Below are 18,510 nucleotides of genomic sequence, written 5' to 3'. Positions count from 1 at the left end.
TTGGGGCTGCAAATGTTAATTCCTGCGCCCAAGTATCTCATTCCTAACGAAGTACTATTAGAGGAGTTGAGATTCTTTCTGTGGTCTCTAAGTATCCGTTGGTAGGTAACAAATCTCTCCTTGGAGAAGTTAATTCCTTGCTAGCCACGTGGTCACAAGTGAAATAAGTTTAAATCTCGATTCTTCTTAGCCAAGCCCCTTTAACTTGGCTCACACCTCTTGATTCACAAAGCACTTCGTCAGCGAAAGGAATATCGCGAGAACTCTACACCGTTTCCTCGCCCCCCCCCCTGCGCTGACGTTTTCCACGGTGGTAGTCGCTTTTGTTCTCGCGATATTTCCGGGTAAACGGGAGCCCGGGCGACCGGGCTTCTGTGAAACATGGCGGTCGGCTGGGACCGTAGCACAAGGTAAAGTACTGAAACCTTGCCGGGTGCTGTTTTCTCGTTTGTTCCAGGGCTGTTCAGGACATGAGTGTGGTTAAAGGGGTGAGAGCCCGTCATGGCGTTGGCTCCCTGTCTTAGTTCCTCTCTTCCGGAGAACGGGCTGGACCGGGGAGCCGCTCTACCTACCTTCCCCGGGGTCGTTACTGGCAGGACCCTGGGCAGCGCTGCGCCTGGAAGCTCCCCTTTTCCTGGTCCAATGTCTCTCTGCTATCTTCCAACTTGAAGGAGTTTAGCTGCGTCCCCATAGCTGCTGACCCTGGCCCATTGCTTCTCACAGTGCCCCGTGCCCCAGTTGCTCCTGCCGTCCGCAGGGGCGGAGGGTCCCGCGTTGTGAAGACCAGCCTGATAGTGTCCCGATCGTCCCGGGTGTCTGGCTCCCATCCCCATACAGATACCAAATTCTTCGCAGCAAGTTGTGCTAAGAAAGAACGAGGTCTTGGCCTCGCCTCGGGAGGTTCGCACGCCGCTTAGGAAATTGAGAAAGGGGCAGGGCAGGGTGAGATGCTGTAGGAGAGACAGGTCCGAGCGTCACTACTTTTCTGAAACCCTCGAAGAGTTAAGAAGCCCTTGTTAGATAACATGTCAGCTCGTGGTAGAGAATAGCCTTGGATATTGGTAGTATATAGAATTAATAGGTCATTGTTTGAGAAAACACGTTCCAGTAACTTTTATATTTAGGATTTAGTGCCCTCGAGACAACGCAAAGTTACAAAATATCGGTTAAAATGATGCAAGACTGGCTTTCAGAATCAGTTAAAGATGAAGATACAGAAGCAGATAAAGATACAGTTAAAAACGGGATTTATTTATTTGTTTGCAGTTGTATTTAGGTATTTCATTGAACTCTAGTGTACAGCCATTATAAAGAAATGAATTAGGCTTGTTCACTGAAGAATTCAGGACTTATGTTTGTTTACTTAATTTGTTTATTGATATTTACAAATTGATGCAATTATTCCAGTTCTCTTAGAGGAAAAACATGAAAACAAAATTTCATGGTTTTCTTCGGGGGGAGAACGTGGGGCGAAATTTCTTTCTTTATGATGATGAACTTCAGTCACAACTGACTGCTGTAATTGTTTGAGGGTACAAATCATAAAAATATATCAAGCTTGAAAGTCTCAGAGGAAATCAGTACTAGTTTGGAACAACAGCATCAAAAAAGAATTAGAAAAAATGACAAATTTCTTTGAGGATTAGTCATTTAATTGGAAGAAATAGTGAAACATTTTTAATAGAAGTTACTCTTTAGGCAATCTGTGCATGCTCCAAATCCTATTCAACATTTTTTCTATATTTATTCTGATTCTGCCTCTTAATGTCATCATGGGTAAATTAACCTCTTTCTGTCTTAGTTTCCTTATCTGCAAAATGGGAATAATAATAATACAACTCAAAGTGAGTGGTGATGATCAAGTGAGCTAAAACATACAAAGCACCTAGAACAATGCCTGACATACAGTTAACTTTCATTAAATGTTAGCTCTTGTTATTTTTAAATGTTTGTTTTCTAACTTCTATACCTACTCACAAAATGTTGCCTTTGTTCTTAGTCGAAATATAGACTGAAGAAGATGCTTTTATAAGTAATTTCTTTGATTCTAAAATTGATTAAACTCTTCAGTCTATATGGTTAAAATGTCCTTAAACTCCATCTTCCAATTGCTTGCTTTCTTAAGCCGTTATCCTCTCTTAATTACTAAGGTACAGATTCCTCTTTCTACTACTCCATGCAGTCTTACTTAAGTCTAGGTCATTTCTGCCCTAGGTGCCTTGTTAACCCATTCTCCTTGCTTTTGGGGACCTTCATTCTGTTGTCAATATATTTCATGTGGGCTTCCCTGGTGGCGCAGTGGTTGAGAGTCCGCCTGCCAATGCAGGGGACACGGGTTCGTGCCCCGGTCCGGGAAGATCCCACATGCCCCGGAGTGGCTGGGCCCGTGAGCCATGGCCGCTGAGCCTGTGCTCCGCAACGGGAGAGGCCACAACAGTGAGAGGCCCGCATACAGCGAAAAAACAAAACAAACCAAACAAACAAAAAAACATATATATATATATTTCATGTGTCTCTGACCTTTTCCTCACACTTTCCTTACTTGTTTAATTCAATTAATTTAGTTCAATTTTGTATGCTTTTATTGAGTAGTTACTGTAGTCAAACCATTCTTTGAGGAGGAGGAGGTTTGTCTTTGCTTCATCTTGCTACTAGGTACTTCCAAATTGTTGTGTTGCCATCACTCTATAGTCTCTTCTTTTAACTTTCATTCTATCAATTTGTATAATCCTCAGTCTGTTCATGTTATTATCACCTAACTTCACTTTCCCACCTTCCTAAAGACTTTAACATAAACCTCAAATATCTTAACAAGTCTTTGCATTTCTTTTGAGAACTAGAAACATTTATCAAATGACTCATTTTTGTCTTGATTAAAAACTGTGAGGTAACCATTATGTCTCCCTCCCTCCTTTTAAAACAAAATTATAGAAGAGAATTCTGAGAAGTTGAGGATCTTTTCAAATTCACATAGCTGAAGTCCCCCAAGTGTTTTGTTTTGTTTTTTTTTTTTTTTGCGGTACGCGGGCCTCTCACTGTTGTGGCCTCTCCTGTTGCAGAGCACAGGCTCCAGACGCACAGGCTCAGCGGCCATGGCTCACAGGCCCAGCCGCTCCGCGGCATGTCAGACCTTCCCGGCCCGGGGCACGAACCCGTGTCCCCTGCATTGGCAGGCGGACTCTCAACCACTGCACCACCAGGGAAGCCCCCCAGGTGTTTTTGATCACAAAAAACATTTATACCATCTTACTTGGCTTCCAAGTAAACCTTTTTTTTTTTTTTTAATCACTTGGAAGTTTATTAGATTTGTTTGAATTATGTTAGTGTAAATAATTTTAAAAACAAAATTTAACTGTTGTAAAAAGTTTTAAAGTAAAAAGAATGAGTACTTTTTTGGTATCTAGTGTTTGTAAAGTGAAACTAAGTTATCTTTCATAAAATTTATTGTATTCTAATGCAATATTGTCAAGTAGTTTAAAATTACATATAAGTCATAGTTTTGCTTTTCGTTTCTGAAGTTCAGTGATAGCCTGGATAATATTTGTTCCATCTCCTTTCTCATTGTTATTAATGGCTTGTGTTAAGTTTCATAGGACTGCCATAACAAATTACCAACTGGATGGCTTTAAAAAATAGAAATTTGTTCTCTTACAGTTTGGGAGACTACCAGACTGAAATCAAGGTGTCAGCAGGGCCATACTCCCTCTGACAGCTCTAGGAAAGAAACTTTCCTTGTCTCTTCTAGCATCTGGGCAATCCTTGGCTCCTTGGCTTGTAGATACATCACTCTAATCTCTGCCTGTCTTCACATGGCATTCTCCCCTGTGTGTCTGTGTATTCTCACATGGCCTTGTTATAAGGGCACCAGTCATTGGATTTTGGGCCACCTTAATGCAGTATGGTCTCTTAACATCTTTAAAAACCCAAATATTTCCAAATAAGACCCATTCACAGGTACCAGGCGTGAGGACTTAAAAGTATCCTTTTGGGAGACATAGTTCAACTCACAACAATGGCCATGTTTATTAACCTATTAAATATTTCTCATATTGTTAAATATACATTAAAAATAGAAGTTAGCTCATAAAGTGTGGGTAGCAGAAAATAAATTGTGTCTCCATTTTTGTTTGAGGAAGTAATTAAACTTAATTCAGCAGACCATAAAAGTGTCATGAATTCTATATTTTAATTTTGGCAAAGCATCTGATAGTTTCATTATATTCACGTGGACACAGATGATGAAATACTAGCTGTTTGACATTTCTTAGATTGAGTGTTGATAATGTGTCTCTGTGTTCCAGCATGAAAAGTGGTTTCTTATTTCTTATGCAGTTTTTCAAAGCATTGTCTTAGTCTCAGTTGTTATCAGTGACTTCCTGGGATTTGCTTGTTTTATTTTTTAGTATACACAACAGTTCAGGAGAGAAATTGAAGATATGATACTGGACTGGAGATTGTCAAAGTATGAAGAGCATCACCAACCAATGGGCAAAGGAATCTAGCATAATGGCTCCTAAATTTTGTTAACCAGTACAAAAAAATGTACAGAAAAAATCAGGGAAAGGGGCTGGACTTAAGGACTGATATAGAATTGCAGTTTGTGGGGGTTTTTTTTTTCCCGGTTCGCGGGCCTCTCACTGTTGTGGCCTCTCCCGTTGGTGAGCGCAGGCTGCGGACGCGCAGGCTCAGCGGCCATGGCTCACGGGCCTAGCCACTCCGCGGCATGTGGGATCTTTCCGGACTGGGGCACGAACCCGTGTCCCCTGCATCGGCAGGCGGACTCTCAGCGACTGAGCCACCAGGGAAGTCCTAGAATTGCAGTTTTTAATTTTATTAAAGAAAGATATCCAAAAACAAACAAACAAAAAACTTTCTATCTACTTTTATCATTTCATAAAAGAAAGGACATTTGACACATTAAAAAAAAGGAAGGAAATAATCTCAGAATAAAAGATTTTTAAACTGAATAAATTTAACTTAAAAAAAGAATCCTATATTGTCCTTGTTTTTTTCATTTAGGTACGGACTAGAAACTTTTGTAACAGAATGGCAGTTCTGTGGTTCTGGAAACCACTGATCTGGGATCTTTCTAAATGCATTTTTGAAAATGTCTGAGCTGTATGGAGAGGCAAATAAAGTGGGAATGGGAGCAGTGGAACTGAATGGGAGGAATCCAAGGGATTGAGAACACAGGGAAAATGAAGAGTAGATTCTTCCCTAGTGAGGAGATTAAAGAGCTGGAAGGATAATTGTTTCTGCTCAAAGAGGAAAATTGGTGATTTGGATATTAGAGGTGGAACAGTTTTAAAAGTTGAGAGGAGCCAAAGCATGGCCTTGTTCATGTGTGGCTTTGTATAAAATTAAGATGGAAGTCACTGGAGAATATCTGTTAGGCTTACATGGTAAAAGGATTATCATTTTGAATGAGTGCCCGAGAATGAGTGTCATAGGGTGGTGATGGAATGGGGAAGAAAAGTACAGTGAATGATCCAGGTGCTGAAATCATTAAGGAAATTCTGAATATATCCATGTGTTAATGGAAGATATATCAAGTGCTGAAGTGAGTTAGTGTACACTGTGGGTTGGAGCATGGACTCTGGAGCCAAGCTGCTTGGCAGTGAATCCAGTTTCTACCACCTGCTGTGTGGGCCTTGAAAATACTTGACTGGGGACTTCCCTGGTGGCGCAGTGGATAAGACTCCGCACTCCCAACGCAGGGGGCCCGGGTTCAATCCCTGGTCAGGGAACTAGATCCCACATGCATGCAGCAACTAAGAGTTTGCATGCCAAGGAGCCCGTGTGCTGCAGCTACGGAGTACAGGGAGCCACAACTAAGGAGCTGGTGAGCTGCAACTACGGAGCCCGCCTGCCACAACTAAGACCCAGTGCAACCAAATAAATAAATATTTTTTAAAATAAGAAAATACTTAACTGTTCTGTGCCTCAGTTTCCTTATCTATAAGTGAATAAAAATAGTATTTACTTTGTAGAGTCCTTTAGAGGATTAAATGAATTTAATATATAAAGTGCTTCAAATAATACCTAGCACATAATATGAAAGTTAGCTATAATTCTAATGTAGTATGTGTGTTTATTATTATTATTAGAAGATAGACTTGAAAAGGGAAGAGATGGTTGAGATATCATGTTAAAACATGCTACTTCTTTACCTGTGAGTCTCAGAAATGAAGTATGATTCAAAGATAATTACCACCAGGAGAATGTCATGTTTCATAAAGAGCAGGTAGAAGGATTGCTTTTAGAAAAACTGGAAGTTATTGGATGACTTGTTCATATCAGAACAGTGGCTCTATAGAGTAGATTGGCAAGTATTCGAGGTGGAACGAATTTTCTGGATGTAGGTTAATGCTGAGCTAACAGGAATGGGACCAGAGCAGCAGCAGAGTGGCAGGGTGCTCCATTGTAGAATAGAGCTGTCTTAGTAGAAGGTGGGACACAGCCTGCTGTTGTCCACCTTTCTATCCCGGGATGGGGGAGAGGCAGTGAGAGTGCCCTATGCATGCCCTCGGGGTCAGGCCGTGGAATCATGAAAACTAGGAATGGAAGAAGCCAGAGGCTGGGAGATAGCCAAGTGAGTACACTAGTTAGATGATTAAGGGAGGAGTGCCAGATAGGTTATAGGAAGTGTTAGAGGGTTGGTAAAACTAGCTGCTTGCCATATCTTTATACTTACATGTAATTTACAAGAAAGCATTTATAGAGCTCATTACAATATAGAAAGTTTAGAAAGTAAAATTCACAGTTTTATTAATTTGCTCAACAATGCTATACCTACTATGTGCCAACCACTGTTGTAGGTGCTAGGGATATACTGTAGTGAGCAAAACAAAAATTCTTGTAGATCTTATATTCTTACATATTTACTTATCTAAGTATGACTGTTTTGATTGGAAAGCTGTGCTACCGTGAGTTTTTCTGGGGAAGTTTCCCATCTTCCTTCTTTCCTTCCTTCCGTAAATATTTATCAAGTAACCTGCAGTGCATTGGAGATACAAAGATTAAGTTAGACATGGTTCCTGCCCTAAAATTACAATGGAGAAAACAAAATTAAACAAGCAAGTATAAATAGTGTGCTAAAGGCACAGTGTTCTAGGAGGCCATGCTATAACTCATATGTTTGAGGTCATAGAAGTTTTCTTTTTCCCCTGAGAGAGGTATTTAGACTGAGACTTGAAGAGTAAATAGGAGTTAGCCAAATGTAGAGGTGGGGGAGTGGGGGAAGGATATTTATAGTAGAGAGAATAGCATGTTTAAGGAATAGAAAGTGACTTTGTATGGTTGGAACTAAGACTTGGAGGGATTGGGTTTTGAAGAGAGGTAAGCAGGGCCTCTGTTTTGAGTGCTTTGTAAACCATGTTAGGTTAGGGTCCAAACTCTTTAAATGTAATGGGAACCTATAAAAATATTTTAAAATAAAATTTATATGATCAGTTTTATGTATTAAAAATATTATTGATTGTAGTGTGGAGAGTGAATTGAAAGATTGAAGATTGAAGCAATGCAGAGATAGATTATGGCAGCTGAGGCTAGGCTCCTTGTAAGGAACTTCTCAATGGGCCTGGAAAAGAAATGACAGATTTGAGAGAAATTTAGGAAGAGTTTAAGTCTAAGGATGCAACTTATGTTTCTAGCTTGTGCATTTGGGTGCATGTGTCATCATTAACGAATATAGGGACACAGGAGGAGAAACAGGTTTGGTAGGGTGAAGTATTTATTTTTAGACTTGTGTAGTCTGAATTGTCTCTGGAATGCCCTAATGAAAATGTAATAGAAGGCAAAAAGATATACATGTCTGCAGAAAGATTTGGACTGGGAATAAAGATTTGAGAGGAATCAACATGTAGATAGAAATGGAAGGGATGGGAGATCACTTGGGGGAAGTGTGGAGGTTGGGAGGAGGGCCTAGTGCCCTCTGAGAGGAAGAAGAATCTGCAAAATAAGCCAAAGAAGGTCTTAGAGGTAAAACAAAAATCAGGAGTATAGTATTACCTAAGCCAGGGTAAGAGACTGTTTCAAGGAGAAAAAGAAGTGATGAATAAGTGAGAAAATACATTTTCTCGAAGCAAAATTGATTAAGGGCTAAAAATTGTCCATTGGATTTGGTACTAAAGCAAGTTGTTAATGACCTTGCTGAGAGCAAATTTAGTTGAGAGGCGAGGAAGTAGTCTCAGTATATGAATACGGACAACTCATACCTTTAAGTTTTGCTGTAGGTATGCAGCTGGAGATCTATACAGTAGTTGGAGTTGGACTTGAGCTTAAGTGGAGAGTTTTGTCTTAAAGATACGTGGCTTGAACATATTTATTATTTAGCCCCTGTAGGAAAGAATGAGTATAAATTGAAAGATGGAAAAAGGATCAGTCTTGGTGCTGTTACTGCTAAGCAGGTACAGAAAATAAATTTGATTACTGAGTTGAACAAACTTGAGGAACATGGCTTATGCTTAATAAACACTCAGAAGCTTAATTTACAGATGAGAAGAGCAGTTTTATAACTGTCATGGGGATCAAACACTGTCATCTCTTGTCTACATGTTCTTTTTTTCCCTTAGGGAAGCCATATACATGAAAAGCAAAATTATATTCTGAAGGCCACTTTTGAGCATGGAATCGGCAAGGGGAGTTAGTTGGATGTTTATAATGGCAAATGAAATCAACCCATTAATGCATTTAGCTTCATTTTAGGGCAGTGGCTCCTTCATGGACTGATTAGTAGTGCCTCTGGTTAGGTCCTGCTCTCTTTTGGACAGTGTTCATGATTACTGCCAGTTTTTACTTCCCTGCGTCTCCTTTTTCTCCATGAATGCTCTTTCTATGGTCTGTTCTTTCTGTATTAATCCTACTTAGATTTCAGACAAGTCTTTCTGCTTTCTTCTAGAGACATTCTTTTAGTGACTTTTTCAGCCATTTAACTTATTCTGTTATGTGTTGATTTTATCAATACAACTTTGATTTCTGCTAATGCTTGTAGTATCACCTATAATATTATTTATATAAATCAGTCATATAAAAAAAAATTAGGGCTTCCCCCTGGTGGCGCAGTGCTTGAGAGTCCGCCTGCCGATGCAGGAGACGCGGGTTCGTGCCCCGTTTCGGGAAGATCCCACATGCCGCAAAAAAAAAAAAAAAAAATTATATAAAGGGCTTCCCTGGTGGTGCAGTGGTTGAGAGTCTGCCTGCCAATGCAGGGGACACGGGTTCATGCCCCGGTCTGGGAAGATCCCACATGCCGCAGGGCAGCTGGGCCCGTGAGCCATGGCTGCTGAGCCTGCGCGTCTGGAGCCTGTGCTCCGCAACGGGAGAGGCCACAACAGTGAGAGGCCCGCGTACCGAAAAAAAAAAATTTATATAAATATTTGAAATTTCAGTTATTTTTATGGCTAGCATATTTTAGATGTAGTTGGCATATTGATCAAAAAGAGACTAGCAAGCAGTCAATTTTTAAATAATATTTTTATTATAAAAGCAGATAATTTGGAAAGTCCAAAATTTTGTAAAGAAGACAAAATCCTCCCATGATCTACTTATAACATTTTGTGTATAGGCTTTCAGTTTGTTTCCCATGTATCTTTTTCCCTGTCTCCCATAAAACTGGCATATGGCCTTCTGGTCTTTGCTTAATGTATTTTGAGTATTTTCTTACATCATTAAATGTTTTCTTTTATAAGATTTTCAGTGTTTACATAGATTTAGAACTTTTAATTCACTGTAATTTGTATATTGGATTCGAGGAATTCGTTTCTATTCAATATTTAAAAATAGCCATACAAGAAATATCCTCATCAAATTTTTGTGCACAACACAGATATTTTCCTTCGGATACATTCCTAAAAAAGGAATTTACTTAGAATAAGAGGTGTGAATATTTATGTTCTTGTTAGCAGTGTATGAGCATGTCTGCCTTACTTCATTGTCATCCATTAATGGGAATGTATTATTTTTATATGTTTTGTTAATTTCATAGAAAAACTATTTATTTTAATTTGTATATTCAAATATTACAAATGTGATTGAATTGATTTTCACTTTTTTTGGCTATTTAATGTGTTTGTGTGTGTAAATTGCCTATCATTAGTACTTTTTGTCAGGGTGGAAGTGGAGAAAAAAGAGGTGTGGATAAGTGTTAAGCTTTTTTTTTTTCTCAAGGAGGAATAAGAATGTTACGTTGTTCCAAGGACATTTGTCAGTTATCTAAAAATAAAAGAAACCTTTTAATCTTTTTGGAGGATTCATTTATTCATTTTTTATTCCTTAGCATGACTATATGAAAGAAGAAGAAGGTTTTCCTGAAGATGAGGCGACTGAATCGGAAGAAAACCTTAAGTTTGGTGAAAGAGTTGGATGCCTTTCCGAAAGTTCCTGACAGCTATGTAGAGACTTCAGCCAGTGGGGGTACAGGTGAGTATTAGTTCAAATTAAAACTCCTCCAGTAAGTGCAACTTCTAAGTTATCAATCAAGAACATTACAGAAATGTAGCCATGAGGAAAAACTCATCAATGAACTGTGCAGTAACTTTATAGTTGGTCTGTCCTCATGCCACACTATTTGCCTTAATTTTATTCTTACGTATATTCTTTTTGCATCCAACCCAGTGCAGTCTATGCATTTAGCAGTGTTTATTAAAACATTACTGAACAAATTAATCCAGCTTTACTGCTTTGGTGCTCTTGAGTTACGTATACGTATATTAACAAGATTATTATATGTAAATAGAATTGAAATTGTTTAATGATGTTGAAACTGCCTCAGTCTGTTTTGGTTAAGAATAAGTCAATTTAGAGATTATAATAAAAATTCTTAAATTTCACATTACTGAAGAGAGGCAATATAGGGTAATAGTTAGGAGCTTAGACTTTGGAATCAGACTGTCTGGATTTAAATTCCACCTCTGCCCCTTCCTAAATACTTGATCTTGAGGAAGTTAATCTGTCTATGCTTTAGTTTCTTCTTCCATGAAATGGGGATGATATCAGTATTTGCCAAGTAGAGTTGCAGTAGCAATTAAATAAATTAATATTTATAAAATGCTCAGAGCAGTGCCTGGTACAGATAGTAGTATTTGTTAAATAAATAAATAATGAAATATATCAGAAAAATACACAACTATAACAGTATTAACTATTATTTCTTGCCGCATGAAGAGCTGATAAGACAATATACTTCCCATAAGATTGACATTTCATTTAGTAAAATGTATAATAAATTGCTTGCTATTTCTAATCTCCTGTGATTAACTTTTGTTAATGAAAATAGTACAAGTTCTTGATGCACGATCCATTTTAAGTGTAGTTTGTCATAGTATATGATAGTGCTTTTTCTTTTTGTTAGATCTTTTACTTTTATAAATGAAGTGAAATACTTAGGAGCTTTCGAAGTAGTAAGTTTTATTAGAGATTTGGAGATGTTATTTGAGTTTCTGGCACAGATTGTTGTGGATTCTTAGGATCTAAGAAATTAAGCTAGTTTTTTTTTGTTTCGTTTTTTTTTTTTAATTGGGCTATAGGCATGGATACATTTTTAATTATGAGGGGACTACTTTCAAATTTGTGTTGTGAAACTTATGCTTACTTTCATCATTTATCTTATCTGTGACACTGCTAAATATAACAAGGTAAAAGTTTTATGTATTTGTAGAATTTTGACAAATCTATTTAGTGAGAAATGTCCTTCATATTGAAGAAATAAAATGCTTTCTCAATAGTGCAAATGTTTGTGTTCATGTTTGTGTTCATTAAATCTTCATTTTTGAGCTGTTTTAGAAAAACATTTATAATGACTCTTAAGAAAAACCTTTTATTGTATTCATTCACGTGGCAATCATATTAGGGTAATCTTTGCTAATTTAATCTTACTTAAAATGGTTTTCTGCTGTTTTACCTTTTAAAAATTGTTTTAATTCTTTTTTTGTTGGTTTCTCAGTTTCTCTAATAGCATTTACCACTATGGCTTTATTAACTATAATGGAATTTTCAGTATATCAAGATACATGGATGAAGTATGAATATGAAGTAGACAAGGATTTTTCTAGGTAACTTTTTTTTTGAAATACCTTTAGATTTAAATTGCTCTGAAGGTAACATATTTTAAAAAAAAAGTCTAACCTTTTATACTTGGTTTATTTTAATTCTGAAGAAATAGTACTGAAAAATCCTCATTAATTGTATGCATTAGGTAAAACATTTTAGAATAATTTGAATACTGGTTAAATTCTAAGAGAAAGGTTCTCTGATTGAATATGCATTTGTTAAAAAGGTTAGGAGAATATGTTTTTCCTTAGATGTTGAAATGATGGAAATTGTTTGATGTTTTGAAATTGTTTACTCTTTAGATTTTGAAATATCTTACTGATCTGTGTGAACCGGAAAATAAATTGTCTAAGGTTACATTGTTTATGCTTATAGCTTGATTGTTGTAAATTGTGTATAAACTATATTTTAAGGTAAACAGCATCACTTTTAAACCTTTGAAAATATTAGTACCTTAATTAGGAGACAAAATATACTTTATTTGTATTATTTGGATATTTTAATTGATTGAACATAACAGGTTTATAATACTTAGATTGCACTAGATAGCAGGAAACATTTACTTCTCAATTTTAGTCCCAGCTCTGCCATTTACTAGGTTTGTGACTTTAGGGAACTTACTAAATCTATTTCTGCATGTGCTTCAGTTTCCTTTTCTGTAAAATGGGGATACTAATTATAGTACTTTCCTCTTCAGGTCAGTGAGAATTCAGTCAGTCAACATTTGTAATAGTTGCTATGTAACCTTGGGCAAGTCATACAACTGACTTCTTTTGGGCCTCAGTTTCTTGATCTGTAACATCAGTGTTATTCTTAATGCCATTAATTTTTAAGGAATTTGTTTTTTTTCTTATTTTGTTTTTTTTTAGCACCAATGAAATAATTTTTATTCTTTCTAAATGAAGTCATGTAGTTCACCACATAAGTGTAGTGGGGATGCCCAGAAGCCTGTCTGCTTGACCTCACCCTCTTCCTATAAAATCTCCTGAGCCTAAACCCCAGGGTTATTTGGAACACAGTTTGAACTCTAGACTACTTTAAGACTCTGTGAAGTTCTAAAAATCTGTACTCCCTATTGAAACCAGATGAAAATTATTAGAGTGAAAAAAAGTTTTGATAGGAAGCGCAGGACAGGACTGATCCTGATTGTACTCATTCTGTTATTCATGGCGCTGATTCTGATATTTGAAAATTAATTTGATTTGAACTAATCATTTGAAAATAAGGCATTGGTTGAGCCTTTTTAAAAGGTCATGCAAAACTTTAAGAATCAGGTTTTTTTTTTTTTTTTTTTCCTGGTAATTTGGGTACATTTATCTTGAGTCACACAGACCTAGTTTTCAATATGCCACTTCAGTAGTTATGTGATCTTAAGCCAGGCATTTATTTAAACTGCCGTAAACACCATTGGCTTATTTGTAGAACTGAAGCTATCTACTTTATAGGTCCATGGTAAAGAATAAAGAGGATAGTATTTGTAGGACATCAGGTACAATGCCTGATGTCTGGTATTTATTTGGTAAATAAGGAGAGAAAGGCTTTCAATTCCTAACTTTTGATTTTGAAAGTTTTGTATTGTTTAATGGCATAGTCTATGTAAGGTTTATGTAAACAGAGGTTAATACTTTTTTTCTGAGTTGCTTGGACTTACTAATTGTAGAATTGCCATTAAAATGAAGGATACTGTGTTAAAAACTTGTGAAATCAGAAAGGCTTTTGGAATAATTACAAAATAGAATTTTTACTTTTAAAGTGCCTTTGTTTTGCCCATATGAATGCTATCCAAGTTCTAATTGACATATTTTATTCTGTATGAAGTCCAAGTTTTTCATAGATCAGTTGATTTATATTGGTCATGTTTTGTTGATCAATGGTAGGTTCTAATGTTTCCTTTTTGTCTTTTAGCAAATTGAGAATCAATATAGATATTACTGTTGCCATGAAGTGTCAGTGTAAGTACGTGTTTAACCTGATGATTGCATATATAGATTATGGTTTAAACAGTTGCTAGTAAAAAGTAAAAGCCACTGGTTGTTTTAACTTTATTTTTCCTTTATGATATCTTAATTTAAGAATACAAATTGTTTTTCTCCCCAGCTTGTATTCTTTAAATTTCTTCTCCATAAAGAGATTTAACTTTCACATTAGTATAATTAAAATGAAAGAAAATTGGAGGAAATTTTTATAAAACGAAGTTCTAGTTTAGGTATATCCTTTCTTTCTTTCTTGTTTGGCGTACTGGGTTTTACACCCACATTCCAGAACATATCCTGTTTCACAGTTTCAATTTACTACCCTTTACTTTTACTTCTGCATATTAAAATACAGATCCAAATCTTTTGAGTTAATGGTGATGTTACCCTTTTCTGTTTTTCTTGCTGGCTTCACTTAATTATACTGGTAGAAGTGGAAAAATGTTAATATGCTAGATAGATAATGTTTGAATCAGTATAGTTCTCAAAAATGAGGATGCTTTTTCATCTTAAATTGTGTCTTAAATTACTGCTTGAAAAGTAGAGACCAAGAATTAAATAGTTCAGACAAAATTTTTTAAAGTGTGAAATCATTTTATCCAATTAAGGAAATTAATTTCTAAAAGATTTCATCTAAGAACAGCCTTAAATCTCTTTTCCTTTTCCATTTATTTTTTCTTATGTTAGTGGTTAGTGGATATAGTTTGACTCTCAGCATAGAATATAAAACTTCTAATTCTTTTTTATGCAGATATTGGAGCAGATGTATTGGATTTAGCAGAAACAATGGTTGCATCTGCAGATGGTCTAGTTTATGAACCAGTAAGTTTGATTTACATGTTCTTTTAAATAGTATGCTTTGAGGAATTGTTCCCTTGAAGACTGTTTTGATATTTGCTTTTAATTTTGTCTGAGCTAGTTTTTTAAAAATATATTTTCTTAATTCAAAAGTGGTATACAACATTGTAAATCAGCTATACTTCAATAAAAAGTAAATAAAACAAAAACAAAACAAACAGAAGTATTCCCTATTCTTTGTAAACATTTAGGGGGAAGAAAAAATTATATCTAATTACCAAATTATATAAATATAATTACCAAATTATATCTAATACCAAAGCTTTGTTAGCATTCTGGATAAGCCTCTATAATCTTATACTTTATTTTATATTTTTTGTTAATGCTTCCTAACAGTTTCCTTTTCTCTTTTATACAGTTGCTCTAGTGATGAAATTTTCTTCTTTTCTTCTAATGATTTGGAAATTCTGTGTCTTATTTGTGTTATTCTTTTACCAAATTTAAGTTCTTAAAAACGTTTGAGCTATATTTCTCTTGTAATCAAGAATGAAGCATTATCTAAGAGGAGAAATTTCATATGTATTTAGTTCTTCCTCACTCCTTCACACCTCCATTTCCCAGACCTAATGAAATACTGACATTCTCTTATTGTTTTCATAGCACAAGTTGTGTGTAATAGAATTAATTTGTCAGAAAACACCATCACATTACAGGGGCAGGTATCACATTACAGGGGTGGGTGATAATAGGTCATGATCAGAACTAGCCCTAAAGAAGCTTTAGAGAACAAAGCATGGAACTCCCAGCTACTCTGCCTTGCTGACTGCTCTGTTGGCATTGTGGTACTTATGTTTACTCATGCATTCTTGAGTTGTTTTGTTTATCATTGACAGTTGTGAACCCTCTTTAAACAAAATTGCAAAGTGAAGACTAAAGGTGATGGAGGAGGATTAGAAGTAACTGAATAGGTGGAGGAGAAAAAAGGGAAGCTCTTAGGTCAGTTTTGGTTACCAAATTATTTTTATTTTACATGAACAAAATATATTTATGCCTTTTGATACACGCTTTTTAAATAAAATTTGCTAAAGAAAAAGTAACTTTTGTTACTCCCACTCTGAACCACCCTACTTCCTAACTCCTGTATTGTCACTCAAAAAATTGATATCAGTAATTTTAAATGAGGTTAGGGACCTTACAAATTCAGGTACCGTGTTATTGCATGTTAAACTTATCTGGAAATTTAGATCTAGATGATTATTATCAGACACTAACATTTGTATTCTATTTCATACTATTTTAGGAATAATTATTCAACTCTATGTTTTATTGCTTTTACTTTCTACCTTTCTTAGTTTCTTTATTTTTGTTTATCGTTGTGAGGGACTTTTTATGACTTCTTTATCAGCAAGAATATGTGGGTTATGTTTTATGACAGACTGCCTATGTTATTCTGTTCTTAATACATGTAATGTTGGCTGAGGATAGAATTCTTGCTTTATGGTGTTTTACACTCAAAACTTTATAGACATTCCTTTATTGCGTTCTGGCACAATTTTTTTTTCTTTGTAGGTAACACATTTATCTACTTATGTGCTTTTTTCTTTTACTTTTGAAATTCAAATATTTATCCTGTATATCCAAGTGTGGATCCCCTTCAGTTATTTTTGGCTTTTGATGGTATTAATGATCTGAAGTTTTAAGTGTTTTTTGCTTGTTTGTTTGCTTTAATGATAATCAGAGTAATGGTTTTACCTCTGTTTTCTAAAATTCTTATCAAGTGATGTTGAATTTCATGGAGTGGTTCTCAGTATTTTTATCATAAGATGCATATTTTGAACTTTATCTGTGAGTTCTGGGAGATGACCTTGATCCAGCAGGATCAATCTTTTTTTTTTTCAATGCCTTCATTATGTTTTAAAATTCAGTGATTATATTTTCCACCTTTGATATATTGCAGATCATTCCGTTTTTTTCTGTCTTCATGATGATAAATCTCATTGAGAAATAATTAGAAAAACTTCACTTTTCTTCTTCTTTTTAGAAATGGTATCACAGAGGAAAATTAGCCCTCAGACCTCAGATTTACCACTTCTTTCAAACTGATGAATCTTTTTGTCTATCTAGCTATTTTCTTGTTCATCTTTAGGATGGGAAGATAAATGGCCAGTTAACTGACTGAGAGTTGAGATAGACAGTTGAGTTATGTTGGTTCCCTTTCCCTCCCCACCCCCACTTTTTTTTTTTTCCAGATGTAAATGAAAGGAGAAGGATATATAGCTTAGATATACTGTGTTTCTTCTAAGCAAAATTAGAGCTTCAGGTGCTTTTGAAAAGAAAGGAGGAAGTCACATTGGGTTCAGGATGGCAGAGTGGTTCACCAGGGCACCCCACATTTCCTTTTCCATATTTGTTTTGACAGGTTAAATTTAGCTAGGGTAATTCCTTTTTTCTTTAACTGGTGTGACTGTCCGCATTAGCAGCCAGCTGTAGCAGTATTTTTGCTTACTTTAGAATACGGTCCAGGTCACATGTAAGTTGGGAATAATAATGCTGTGGAATGCCCTTTGTGATGTGGTCTCTGGCACTCGATTGAACTGCTAGAAGTCTTCTTAGGATGGTGACTGTGTCTTCCTCAAGTGTCTTGTTATCTTTTATCACCTGTTTTCCTCTGTTACTCTGAATTGGGGATTTACTGCTTACATGGATTTTCCTGTCCCATGAAATAAATTATGTGTTGGGCTCTTTTCTCAATTTAGTCTCCCTTGTATGCGGTCTTGCATAAGTTTTTGATAATTTCCAACATATGCATGCTATTTAAAATAATTTAAAATAATGATACAGTTTGTGTCCTCATTTTTCTGTTTCTTTGGACATTGTGAGAATTTGAGGAGATAATCATCTTGAACTTATCCTCTAAAATTTATTTATGCTGTTTTTCTAGCATTCACTCCATACTGAGTGTCTGTCACTCCCACTCTCTTCACGTTTATTAAGTCTCTGATTTTTTTAATAAATATTTTTTCTGGACAGCTTGTCTCTTCAGCTAGATTCTAAGCTCCTGAAAAGCAATTACTTTTTCTTCTTTATAGCTCACAGAATGTAAAGCATAATACATTGCAGGTATTAGGCACTGATGAATATGTTAGAATTATGTAATTGTGGCAGGATCTTTGATTATTCCATTGTAACAGTTTCTGCCATTTCTTTCAATCATTTGTAGAAGAGGAAAGTTTTATTTTAATTTAACTGTCATGAACTAAAAGTCATGTCTTAGCCAGAGAGTTAGAAACTTAAAAATATGTAATTGTATATTTTTATCAGTAATTTTTAAAACATTTAACAGTGTTTCTGGTAAGTATTCATTCCCGTCCTAATTTATATTAAAATATTTAAGAACTATTATTAATGTAAAATTATTTGAGATAATTTTTACTTTAAATTTTCACTCATTCTTTTAATATGCAGTCTGAATATTAAAAACTTAATTCTAATAATTTTACTGGTTTCTAAACCATGATCACACAATATGCTATGATAGCTACTATTTATTTAAAGAAAATAACTACTTTTAGGGATGTGAGAAAGTAAGGAATCTGACATAGTTGGGTTTATATACTGACCTTCATTATCTGATTTTTGAAAAAAATTTTAAATCTTTTGAGTTCTTTTTTTTTTTTTTTTTTTTTTTTTT

General features: G+C 35.5%; 1 protein-coding gene across 1 annotated transcript in view; it reads left to right on the top strand.

Moving 5' to 3' along the window:
- The first annotated feature begins 315 nt into the window (after window positions 1-315).
- Window positions 316-18,510, top strand: part of ERGIC2 (ERGIC and golgi 2) — a 36,639-nt gene continuing 18,444 nt past the window's right edge. Inside the window, exons 1-5 of the mRNA XM_007446304.1 lie at window positions 316-410; window positions 10,277-10,419; window positions 11,942-12,050; window positions 13,954-14,000; window positions 14,773-14,843. Of these exons, the coding sequence (XP_007446366.1) occupies window positions 10,314-10,419; window positions 11,942-12,050; window positions 13,954-14,000; window positions 14,773-14,843 (333 nt within the window). The 5' untranslated portion in view covers window positions 316-410; window positions 10,277-10,313. The remainder of the gene's footprint in view (window positions 411-10,276; window positions 10,420-11,941; window positions 12,051-13,953; window positions 14,001-14,772; window positions 14,844-18,510) is intronic.

This window comes from Lipotes vexillifer, unplaced genomic scaffold (assembly GCF_000442215.2).
Source record: "Lipotes vexillifer unplaced genomic scaffold, Lipotes_vexillifer_v1.1 scaffold477, whole genome shotgun sequence".
Taxonomy (NCBI): Eukaryota; Metazoa; Chordata; class Mammalia; order Artiodactyla; family Lipotidae; genus Lipotes; species Lipotes vexillifer.
The sequence above is the reverse complement of the archived record's forward strand: the minus strand, read 5'-3'. Positions and strand labels throughout refer to the sequence as shown.